This window comes from Canis aureus, chromosome 1 (genome assembly GCF_053574225.1).
Source record: "Canis aureus isolate CA01 chromosome 1, VMU_Caureus_v.1.0, whole genome shotgun sequence".
NCBI classification, from domain to species: Eukaryota; Metazoa; Chordata; class Mammalia; order Carnivora; family Canidae; genus Canis; species Canis aureus.
In genome coordinates this window covers 103,478,513-103,491,004 of record NC_135611.1, presented here as the reverse complement: position 1 = coordinate 103,491,004, position 12,492 = coordinate 103,478,513, and the positions used below count along the sequence as shown (strand labels likewise).

Below are 12,492 nucleotides of genomic sequence, written 5' to 3'. Positions count from 1 at the left end.
AACAGCACAGAGGATCATAGGGGAAGGGAGGGAAACTGAATGGGAAGGTATTAGAAATGGAGAAAAAAACATGAAAAACTCTTAACTTTAGGAAACAAACTGAGCATTGCTAGAGCAGAGGGTTTTGAGGATTGGGCAGCTGGGTGATGGCCATTAAGGAGCGCACGGGATGTGATGAGCACTGTGTGTTCTAAGCAACTGATAAATTATTGAACTCCACATCTGAAAGTAATGATGTAGTATATGTTATCTCATTAAATTTAAATAAAAAATAGATAGGGTGATTGATAAGAAATGAAAAAAAATGTGTTGTTCTATACAGTCCTGGAGGAGAAGCTTTGCTAAAGAGGGCCATTACCCCAGGTACCCCATGTACTGTAGACTATGTGGAGGGGTCCCCTGAAATCATCCTCCATTCCCTTCTGCCTGGAGGAGATGCCTCAGGGAGGATGAGCCAGCTCCTGTCCTTACCTGTCACCACCAGGGCCAGGAGGTCACCCTGCTATGACCAGCTGTTCCTGCTCTGATATGCACACTCAAATTGCCCTGCATCATGTGGGTTCATGGATTCAACGGAGTAAGCCCTTGTTGCTAGAATCCTGTGAGATCTTCACAGACAAGGATCCAGAGACCCTCTCTTTATACAGAGAGTAGACATCAGCCTGCAGAGACGCCTGACACCAGATGGTCACAGGCCTCTCCTCACTGACCATGGGGGCTCGGTCAGCCCAGATGGAGGGTTTGGGGAGGGTCTCTGGAAAGGAAACAGATAGGGAGTTGCAAGGGTGCCCTTCTCCCCTCATTTTTCCACCTGTCACACCAAGGCCCCTCTCACACTAGTCACAATCAGCCCTGACATTCTCTGCACCCCCAGCTGTCCAGGGGTTGTTGGGCAGAAGCAGGTAGTCTGGGGAGGACTCATCTGCCTATCCTCCATCCTTCAGCTCCAACACAGCCCTGGATGTGTCCTAATTACAAAACATGTACCAACTACAATGTAAAGGGTTGAGGACAGTCATTTAGATGTTTGTAGGGTTCCCATATTTCATGGGAAGGGGGAAAATACTACTTCTAGCCTGACCAAGTAAACTTAGGTATGTATATGATGTCTAGACAGCCACTTAAAGACACCCAAACCCCAACAGGGACATGAAATTGGAATACCAAAAATATTTCTTGAAGCCAAGAAAAGGCAGAAAATGGAAATAGAAGAACAAGCAAAAGAGAGGATGAGCAAAAATAAAATAATGAATCTGATTACAATCTCTTCACTAATTACATTATATATATATAAATGATATAAACACAACACTTAAAAGACAAAGATTGTAAGATGAGTTTAAGAAAAACAAGTGTAAACAAGAATCTGCTATTTGCATTCTATAAGAAATTCACTTCATTTTTTTTAAATAATAAATTTATTTTTTATTGGTGTTCAATTTGCCAACATACAGAATAACACCCAGTGCTCATCCCTTCAAGTGCCCACCTCAGTGCCCATCACCCATTCACCCCCACCGCCCACCCTCCTCCCCTTCCACCACCCCTAGTTCATTTCCCAGAGTTAGGAGTCTTTATGTTCTGTCTCCCTCTCTGACATTTCCTACCCATTTCTTCTCCCTTCTCTTCTATTCCCTTTCACTATTATTTATATTCCCCAAATGAATGAGAACATATAATGTTTGTCCTTCTCCAATTGACTTATTTTACTCAGCATAAGAAATTCACTTCAAACATAATCATGTAAATAGGTTAAAAGTAAAAGAATGAACGTGACTGAGCTTTGAAAACACTGTGCTAAGAAATCCAGACACAAAATGACTGGAAAATATCAGAGAGAGTGACAGAACATGAGAGACTCCTAACTCTGGGAAATGAACAAGCGGTAGTGGAAGGGGAGGCGGGCAGGGGGATGGGGTGACTTGGTGACAGGCACTGATGGGGGTACTTGGGATGAGCACTGGGTGTTATACTATATGTTGGCAAATCGAATTTAAATTTAAAAACTTACAAAAAAAAAAAAAAAGAAATCCAGACACAAAGGTCAATATTGTGTGATTCCACTTATAGGAATCAAATATACAAATTCAAGAGACAAGCCTTGGAATAGAGATTGACAGGGGCTGGTGACAAAGGCACATGGGAGTGACTATGTAATGGGTAGGGAATCTCTGTTGGGGTAATAAGAATATTCTGGAAATGGAAAGTGGTGATGTTTGTCTAATATGGTACATGTACTTCATGCCACTGAATTACATACCTTAGTAATGTTTAACATGGTAAATTGTGTGTAATATATATTCAACCACATTGAAAAAGTAGAAGGAAGAAAAGTTGTGCTATAGAAACTATTTTAAAAAATTTAAGTGGTTGAAAGAGCTTCCAATTGCTGCCATCACAAATGACCACAAACTTGGTGTCTTCAAACAACATAAATTTATTCTCTTATAATTCTGGAGGTCAGAAGTGCAAAACCGGTCTCATGAGGGAGACATTCACCTAGTTCATCTGTATCCAGAACCAGAAGCCTGATGCAATGGACTTGTAAATATTGCCCACGTATCCAGTAATTCTGGAAAACCCTGGTAATACATCTTTATATTATATTTTTAATTTTCTATGCACACAATGGTGTAATCACACAGCAATGCAAGTATTATTCTTATCCATTTCAATGCTTATCACTTTGTCTTGCTTCATTGGATTGGTTGGCATCTCCAATTAAATGCATAGAATGCTGTGCTGAATAGATGGTCATAGGAAAGATACTTGGATCCTTCCCCATCACAGAGAGTAGGACTTCAAGTTCTTCCCTTGAAAGATGATGTCTAGGTGCTGATTGCCAACAATACCTTCATCAATTGAAGGAAACCCCCTTCATTTCTGACAAGTTTTTCTTTTCATTAGGAATTGATGTGTTTTATCAAAAGGTTTATATCTGTTGAGATTAATTTTTCTTAATGTTTAAATTTTAATTAAGGGAGGGGGGCAAGATGGCAGAAGAGTAGGGGTCCTCAACTCACCTGACCCACACACTTCCCTAGATAACTTTCAAAACAACCTGAACACCTATGAATTTGACCTGAGACTTAAAGAGAGAAGATCTGGAATGTTACAGTGGAAAAGATTTCACTTCCAATAAGGTAGAAAAGCGAAAAATAAAATAAAAAAGAATAAAGTAAGGGAGAGAAACCACAAGTAGCCAGGCTAAAGCAGTGAACGGCTCTGGGACAGGAACCAGAGCCCTAGAGAAGCAGGAACTTTAAAAATCCACACAGTTTTCCCTAACAGAAAAATGATTAGCAAGGAAGTTGGGCAGAATTGCAGGAGGGGCAGTGAAGCCTCAAGATTCCCAGAGTCACTAGAAGAGGAGAAGCAACCAGGGTAAAGCTCACCCCAAACCGTGGTCAGATTATCAGTAAAGGGCTGGAGTGCCACAGCCCTCCAGGACATTTGGGAGAAACCAATAGGTTAGGTGGCCAGGCTCTGGACAGAGGTGGCTTATCCTATTCCCTTCAAGAGAGGCTGTCCCCAGGAGCACAGGTCCAGCAGCACAGGGTCCCAGATCCAGGGTGCCCAAGCAGACAAAGCCAGCCATCCTCCATTCCCCCCTGGGACAGGCAAAAGTGGGGAGGACACAAGAAAGCGAGAACTTTTCTGCAACTGGGCACCCCGCAAACTATGGAGATCAATGCACCAACACCTGCCCCCTGGAGCATCTAGGCCAGTGTGGACTGGGAGACTACAGTTAGTTACTCACAGGGAGCTGACTCCAGACCTGGAAATTTAGCCAACACCATTGTTGTTTTTCCTCTTTGTTTCACCTTGTGCCTGGGAGAGGTGGGGCCTCTAGAGAACAAAGGCCTCACAGGATAAACAACTCACTTTGAGCCCAGCACCTGGCAAGGGGCAGGGCATTTACCCCCCAGGCACAACAACTGATTCTCAGAAGACCCCTCCCCCATACCAGCTGGAAGGACAAAGGAAGAGCAGGTTTATTGACCAAGCAGCGTTGGGAACCTCCAGGACTGAGGGAAAATAGGATGTAGAACTACAGGGTCCCTTTTTCTCATTTTTTTCTCATTTTTTCTTTTTTTTTCTTTTTCCATTATGATTCATTTTTATATCAAACTAAAAATCTCCAATATTTTTTCTCTTTTCTCACCTTAACTACAATGTTTTACCAATCCTTCATTTTTAAGTTTTTCCTTTTTGGGTTTTTTTTTTTGTGTGTTTGTGTATTTTTTTATTGGAGTTCAATTTGCCAACATATAGCATAACACCCAGTGCTCATCTCGTCAACTGCCCCCCTCAGTGCCCAGCACCCAGCCACCCCATCCCCCACCCATCACCCCCTCCACTACCCCTTGTTCATTTCCCAGAATTAGGAGTCTCTCATGTTCTGTCACCCTCTCATATATTACCCACTCATTTTCTCTCCTTTCCCCTTTAATCCCTTTCACTATTTTTTATATTCCCCATATGAATGAAACCATATAATTTTTGTCCTCTGATTGACTTATTTCACTCAGCATAATACCCTACCAGTTCCATCCACATCGAAGCAAATGGTGGGTATTTGTTATTTCTAATGGCTGAGTAATATTCCATTATATTATATTATATTATATTATATTATATTATATTATATTATATTTACCATAAATTCTTTATCCATTCATCTTTTGATGGACACTGAGGCTCCTTCCACAGTTTGGTTATTGTGGACATTGCTGCTATAAACATTGGGGTGAAGTTGTCTTGGTCTTTCACTGCATCTGTATCTTTGGGGTAAATCCCCAGCAGTGCAATTGCTGGGTTGTAGGGTTGCTCTATTTTTAACTCTTTGAGGAACCTCCACACAGTTTTCCAGAGAGGCTGTACTAGTTCACATTCTCTCCAGCAGTGCAAGAGGGTTCCCCTTTCTCCACATCCTCTCCAACATTTGTTGTTTCCTGCCTTGTTAATTTTCACCATTCTCACTGGTGTGAGGTGGTATCTCATTGTGGTTTTGATTTGTATTTCCTGTTGGCCTTTTTGACTTTCATATTTCTACACTTACATGTTTTATTTTTTATTTTTTGGTGTGTAACTCCATCCTTTATTTTGATGGGAATTAAAAGATGAATGCACAAAAATTCATTATGAATATATTTTAATGGGCACACAATATATAAAAATGTAATCTGTGACATTAATAACATAAAGTTAGGGGGTTGACCTGTAAAAGTAGAGTTTTTATATGTGATTGAAATTAAGTTACTTCCAATTTATATTACTATGTTATAATATCAGGATGCTATATGTATTCCCCACCATAGCCACATAGAAAATATCTCTAGAATATATACAAAAGGAAAAAGAAGATAATGAAAATATATAACAACAACAAAAATCAACTAAATACAAATGAGGATAGTAATGGAAGAAATGAGGAACCAAAAAAGCTATAAAACATACAGAAAACAACAAAATCCTAAAGCAAATACTTCCCTGTCAGTAATTACTTTAAATATAAATGGATTAAACACCCAAATCAAATACATAGATAGTCAGAGTGGATTAAAAAACAGTATCCAACTTTATGCTGTCTACAAGAGACTTATTTTATTTTTTTAATAATAAATTTTTTTCCATTTTTTTAATAATAAATTTATTTTTTATTGGTGTTCAATTTGCCAACATACAGAATAACACTCAGTGCTCATCCCTTCAAGTGCCCGCCTCAGTGCCCATCACCCATTCACCCCCACTCCCCACCCTCCTCCCCTTCCACCACCCCTAGTTCGTTTCCCAGAGTTAGGAGTCTTCATGTTCTGTCTCCCTTTCTGATATTTCCTACCCATTTCTTCTCCCTTCCCTTCTATATGTTCTCATTCATTTGGGGAATATAAATAATATAAATAATACTTAAATGTTTTAGATGTATTTTTCACTTCTGGATTCCCTTCAACATAGTCAATTTAATTTTGGTAGATATGCAAGACATGGGTATTTGTTTTTTGTTGTTTCTGCCTCGTTTTGAAATACAATGGTGGAAGTTAGCTTCTTCTAAAACACTACCAACATACACCCAGAACAAAGGGGAACACCTTGCTGGATCATTCTGTGTGATTATATTCTCCCTTTCTTCCCATTCTTACCCCCACCCCCGTTATCTTCTTTATGTTTTTGTGGTCAATGTTAGGGCTTTATATAAGTATTACTGATTTATATAAATTTGGGGTTGAGCATCTTCTAACATACAGAGCAAAATAAACTTAGAACCAAGAGGATCACCCTCTACAAGCCCTCAGGTAGACTACATTCTCTCTCTACTACCACTTACTCACCACCACCATTCCCCCTTTTTTGTGTTTTCTTTTTTTATTGCAGTTCTATTAGTGAACATATAGTATAACACCCAGTGCTCATCCTATCAAGTGCCCATCTCAGTGCCTGTCACCCAGTTACCTCATCCCCCCACCCACTTCCCCTTCCACAACCCTTTGTTCATTTCCCAGATTTAGGAGGCTCTCATGGTTTGTCTCCCTCTGTAATTTTTCCCACTCATTTTCCCTCCTTTCCCTTATAATCCTTTTCATTATTTCTTATCTTTATGTTATTTCTATTTCTTTTTCTTTTTTCATCTTCTTTGTTTTTGGCTTTGGCTTTTAATTTTTACTTCTTTGTTTTAAAATTGTTTTTTCACTTTAGTGAACCTTTATTTTATTTTATTCTGTTCTTCTTTTTCTTTTATTTTCTGGTCTCTGACCTCTTCAGAATCATCTAGGGTATATTTGGCTTCGGTCATGGTTGAGATTTTTGACTCATCCCTCTCATACATACACTCTGCACTGGACAAAAAGACTAGAGGAAGAAATAACCACAGAAAAAAAAAGAAATGAAAAAAGTACTCTCTGCCACAGAGCTACAGAATTTGGATTTCAGTACAATGTCAGATTTTCAATTCAGAAGTACAATTATAAAACTACTGGTGTCGGGATCCCTGGGTGGCACAGTGGTTTTGCGCCTGCCTTTGGCCCAGGGAGCGATCCTGGTAGACCCGGGTTCGAATCCCACGTTGGGCTCCCGGTGCATGGAGCCTGCTTCTCCCTCTGCCTATGTCTCTGCCTCTCTCTCTCTGTGACTATCATAAATAAATTTAAAAAAAAAACGCTGGTGTCAATGAAAGTCCTAGAGGAGAACACAGGCAACACTCTTTTTGAACTTGGACACAGCAACTTCTTGCAAGATACATCTACGAAGGCAAGGGACACAAAAGCAGAAATGAACTCTTGGGACTTCATCAAGATAAAAAGCTTCTGCACAGCAAAAGAAACAGTCAACAAAACTAAAAGACAACCTACAGAATGGGAGAAGATATTTGCAAATGACCTACCAGATAAAGGGCTAGTTTCTAAGATCTATAAAGAATTTATTAAACTCAACAGCAAAGAAACAAACAATCCAATCATGAAATGGGCAAAAGACATGAACAGAAGTTTCACAAAGGAAGACATAGACATGGCCAACAAGCACATGAGAAAATGCTCTGCATCACTGGCCATCAGGGAAATATAAATCAAACCCACAATGAGATACCACCTCACACCAGTGAGAATGGGGAAAATTAACAAGGCAGGAAACAACAAATTTTGGAGAGGATGTGGAGAAAGGGGAACCTTCCTGCACTGTTGGTGGGAATGTGAACTGGTACAGCCACTCTGGAAAACTGTGTGGAGGTTCCTCAAAGAGTTAAAAATATATCTGCCCTATGACCCAGCAAATGCACTGCTAGAGTTTTACCCCAAAGACACAGATGCAGTGAAACACCAGAACACCTGCACCCCAATGTTTATAGCAGCAATGTCCACAATAGCCAAACTGTGGAAGGAGCCTCAGTGTGCATCAAAAGATGACTGGATAAAGAAGATGTGGTATACGTATACAATGGAATATTACTCAGCCATTAGAAACGACAAATACCCACCATTTTCTTCAATGTGGTTGGAACTGGAGGATATTATGCTGAGTGAAGTAAGTCAATTGGAGAAGGACAAACACTATATGGTCTCATTCATTTTGGCAATATGAAAGGGAACAAAGGGGAAAGGAGAGAAAATGAGTGAAAATATCAGTGAGGATGATAGAACATGAGAGACTCTTAACTCTGGGAAACGAACAAAGGGTAGTGGAAAGGTAGGTGGGCAAGGAGTTGGGGTGACTGGGTGTCAGGCACTGAGGGGGGCATTTGATGGGATGATCACTGGGTGATATGCTATATGTTGGTAAATTGAACTCCAATAAATAAATAAATAAATAAATAAATAAATTTTTTAAAAGAAGACATACACATGGCCAACAAGCACATGAGAAAATGCTCCACATCACTTGCCATCAGGGAAATACAAATCAAACCCACAATGAGATACCACCTCATACCAGTGATAATGGCAAAAATCAACAAGACAGGAAACAACAAATTTTGGGGAGGATGTGGAAAGGGGAACCCTCTTGCACTGTTGGTGGGAACGCAAGCTGATGCAGCCACTCTGGAAAACTGTGTGGAGGTTCCTCAAAGAGTTAAAAATAAAGCTACCTATGACCTGGCAATTGAACTGCTGGGAATTTACCCCAAAGATACAGATGCAGTGAATCACTGGAACACCTGCACCCCAATATTTATAGCAGCAATGCCCACAATACCCAAACTGTGGAAGGAGCCTTGGTGTCCATGAAAAGATAAATGAAAATGTGGTCTATATATACAATGGAAGATTATTCTACCATTAGAAATGATGAATACCCACCATTTGCTTCAACATGGATGGAACTGGAGGGTATTATTTTGAGTGAAATAAGCCAATCAGAGAAGGACAAACATCATATGGTTTCACTCATATGGGAAATATAAAAAATAGTGAAAGGGATTATAGGGGAAAGAGAGAAAATGAGTGGGAAAAATCAGAGAGGGTGACAGAACATGAGAGACTCCCCAGTGCTATACTATATGTTGGCAAATCGAACTTCAATTTAAAAAATAAAAAGAAAAGGGTGGGGGTGAGGATAAGAGGGAAAGGAAGAAAAACCTTGCTAATAGCTTACTCTCTTCTCTTTTAGGTTTCTACGACAAACCCTTCCTCTCTGCTGCCCAGAGCGCCTTGGTGAAGCTAGGGGAGAAGATCTCATTACAGTGAAATTCAGCACACATCCCACTTGATATATTTTCACTGACCAGGGAAGGAGGAGCCACCCTTTCATAACCCAAAATGGGGAACATCAAGGCACCTTTATTCTAGGTCCTGTGAACCAAAGCTTCTCAGGGAACTACAGGTGCTATGATTGGCACAGTGGCAGCCCTTATGTGTGGTCAGCCCTAGTGATGCCCTGCAGCTTGTGGTCACAGGTAGGTGCACCCCAACCCAGCCCTGTGTCCTTCTCCTCAGGGCCTTCACATCCAGCAGGAATGCAAAGAGATGCACTGAGAAAGAACAGTGGGGCAGTAGAGACTGCAAAGAAAGACTTTCATCCACACCCCATTCAACTTCCACATCCTCTCCTAGAGTTCTCCAGACAGTGCCTTTTAAAAATATTTGGTCCACCTGCACCCCGATGTTTATAGCAGCAATGTTCACAATAGCCAAACTGTGGAAGGAGCCTTGGTGTCCATCGAAAGATGAATGGATAAAGAAGATGTGGTTTATGTATACAATGGAATATTACCTAGCCATTAGAAATGACAAATACCCACCATTTGCTTCGATGTGGATGGAACTGGAGGGTATTATGCTGAGTGAAATAAGTCAATAGGAGAAGGACAAATATTATATGGTCTCATTCATTTGGGGAATATAAAAAATAGTGAAAGGGAATAAAGGGGAAAGGAGAAAAAATGAGTGGGAAATATCAGAAAGGGAGACAACATAAAGACTCCTAACTCTGGGAAACGAACTAGGGGTGGTGGAAGGGGAGGTGGGTGGGGGGTGTGGGTGACTGGGTGATGGGCACTGAGGTGGACACTTGACGGGATGAGCACTGGGTGTTATTCTGTATGTTGGCAAATTGAACACCAATAAAAAATAAATTTATTTAAAATAATAATAATAATAATAATAAATAAATAAATAAAAATATTTGGTCCAGGGAACATGTGTGCTCAGGGGTTGAGTGTCTGCCTTTGGCTCGGGTCGTGATCCCAGGGTCCTGGGATCGGTCTCACATCAGGTTCCTCATGGGGATCCTGCTTCTCCTTCTGCCTATGTCTCTGCCTCTCTCTGTGCCTCTCATGAATAAATAAATAAAATCTTTAAAAAATATATTTGGTTTGTTAAGAATAGAGTGACCAATGTTCAGAATCACATCAAGGAGCATTGTTGAGACAATAGATCCCAGACCCCACCTCAAACTAACCCACTTCTCATCTTCACATGCTTAGTTGTATCTGGAAACCCTTAAACTAATCTTCAGTACTAGGCTCCACTCTGAGTGATCGGCTGGTAACTTACAGCTTGTGAGAAGAATTCTAAAAACTCTAACACAAGCCACATTATCATAGTGTTTGCATCTCTCTGCTCAGCAGAAGACAGGTTACAGCAAAGGGAAGCGACTGCTAATCACTGAACAGGGAAACCACATTAATCTCTCATGCCCACCTTGTCTGGGTCACTCAACAAACTGAGCACAAATACTAGTCATGGCAGTGTAAGATCATACAGGCTAGAGTGCTCTTTTAATTTAACAATGCATGGATAATTAGGCATTGATGGAGAAGGAGTGAATTTATTAGTCTTTTTCTTTAGAGCAGATAGTCACCGTATTTTGTTTTAGAAATCATCTAATCCAGTATCAGGATACTACCACCCTGTATTATTTTCTTAAACTCAAAATATTTTGCACTTTGCAATTAGGAACTAATTTGAAATTCCAAATCCATTTGAAATTAATTTCTGTATTTTAACAAGAGAGAGTTACTATGATTTCTGAGCATTGTCATCTCACAGTATTTTATTACATCCTTGAAAGGACATAGGCCCAGAAAGTCCATATAACAAATAAAGAAATGTGTTTAAAGATTCAGAGAACAGCAATGTCTAGTAAACAGTCATACAATAGTGGAGATACATTTTACCTAAAAGTATCTGAAAATTTTCTCCAAGCTGCTTCCCAGATATGAATAGTGCTATCCTTTTTCACGTATGAAAGAGGAACACAAGTCATATGTGAGATGAAGAAAATGTAGAGGAGAAAATTTAGGGTTCTGAATATGTGGAGGTGTTGTAAGGATATGACTAGACTTTCAGGGAAATCACCACATAAAGAGGGAATGAAAAGCAAATACAACATTCACATGATCACCTCCTTTGCAGTTCACAAGACTCCCCCTTGGACCCAGGCTCAAAGATTAAGTATGGTGCTCATGAATGCATAAGCTTGTTGAGGAGGGGTTCTGACTGTAATCACAAATAGGGAAATGAGTTCCCCTTTCAGGGCTCTGGGGTTGGGATGAAATGGAACATGACCAGTGATTGCTCATCTCCTTTGAATTATGTCTGTAGATCTAGTGAACCAAGATTACACGATGGGGAATTTGATCTGAATGAGTGTAGCTGGGCTGGCTCTCCTGGCCATACTGGTTGAAAATTGGCATAGTCATCACGCTCCAAACAAGGAAAACTGGCCAGATTTTCCTGAACTGAGCCAGAGTAAACAGGAATGTTAGACAGAATGGACTTTTGGACAAACTCCTAACACCCACAAGGTAGATACCTGTCAGTGAAGCAGAAGTGAGTCAGCACTGTGGAGTCCTGCAGAGCTACTGGGAGAACAAAAGAGAATGAGGCACTAAGAATTTTGGATCCACTTTCAAACCAATCCAATGGTATTTTCTTATACATATCTGGTATCGTTGTACACCACCTTTCTAGATGTTGGTGAGAAAATTCTTGGTATAGTCTTGGCTTAACTCATTTCCTGTGATAAAAAGCATGAAAAAGAATTCTCAGTTCTCATTGCTATTTTTCTCCCAGCCTCTGTAAGAAGATCTGGCTCAAAACTTCATTCTGTCTTGAATTTAGCAGCAAAACCAGATCCCCTCATATCCTTCTAGGTAAAACCTTAACACTTAGAATTCCACTCATTATTAATACTACTAATTAATTATTAACACTGTCCACTCATCATACCATATATTCCATGACATATGTGCTTCTGGTGTCCCATCACCTAGTCATGTTTTCCCCATTGTTAAGAAACTAACATTTTTTCTTTTTATTTATTTGTTTAAAATAAATTAATTAACATAGTGTGTTATTAGTTTCAATGGTAGAGTTTAGTGATTTATCAGTTGCATGTAACACCCAGTGCTCATCACATCAAGTGCCCTCCTTAATGCCCATCACTCAGTTACCCTATTTCCCTATCCTCATCCCCTCCAGCAACCCTCAGTTTGTCTCCTATAGTTAAGAGTCTCTGTGGTTTATCTCTCTCTCTGATTTCATCTTATTTTATTTT

At 40.0% G+C, this 12,492-nt stretch overlaps 1 protein-coding gene across 1 annotated transcript; it reads left to right on the top strand.

Annotated features, from left to right (window-relative positions):
- Positions 1–711: 711 nt before the first annotated feature.
- On the top strand, positions 712–11,701 carry FCAR (Fc alpha receptor). The gene is given in 5 exon segments (XM_077878986.1): positions 712–739; positions 9,103–9,240; positions 9,243–9,353; positions 9,356–9,388; positions 11,538–11,701. Coding segments are annotated over 5 exon segments (474 nt in total).
- Positions 11,702–12,492: the final 791 nt, after the last annotated feature.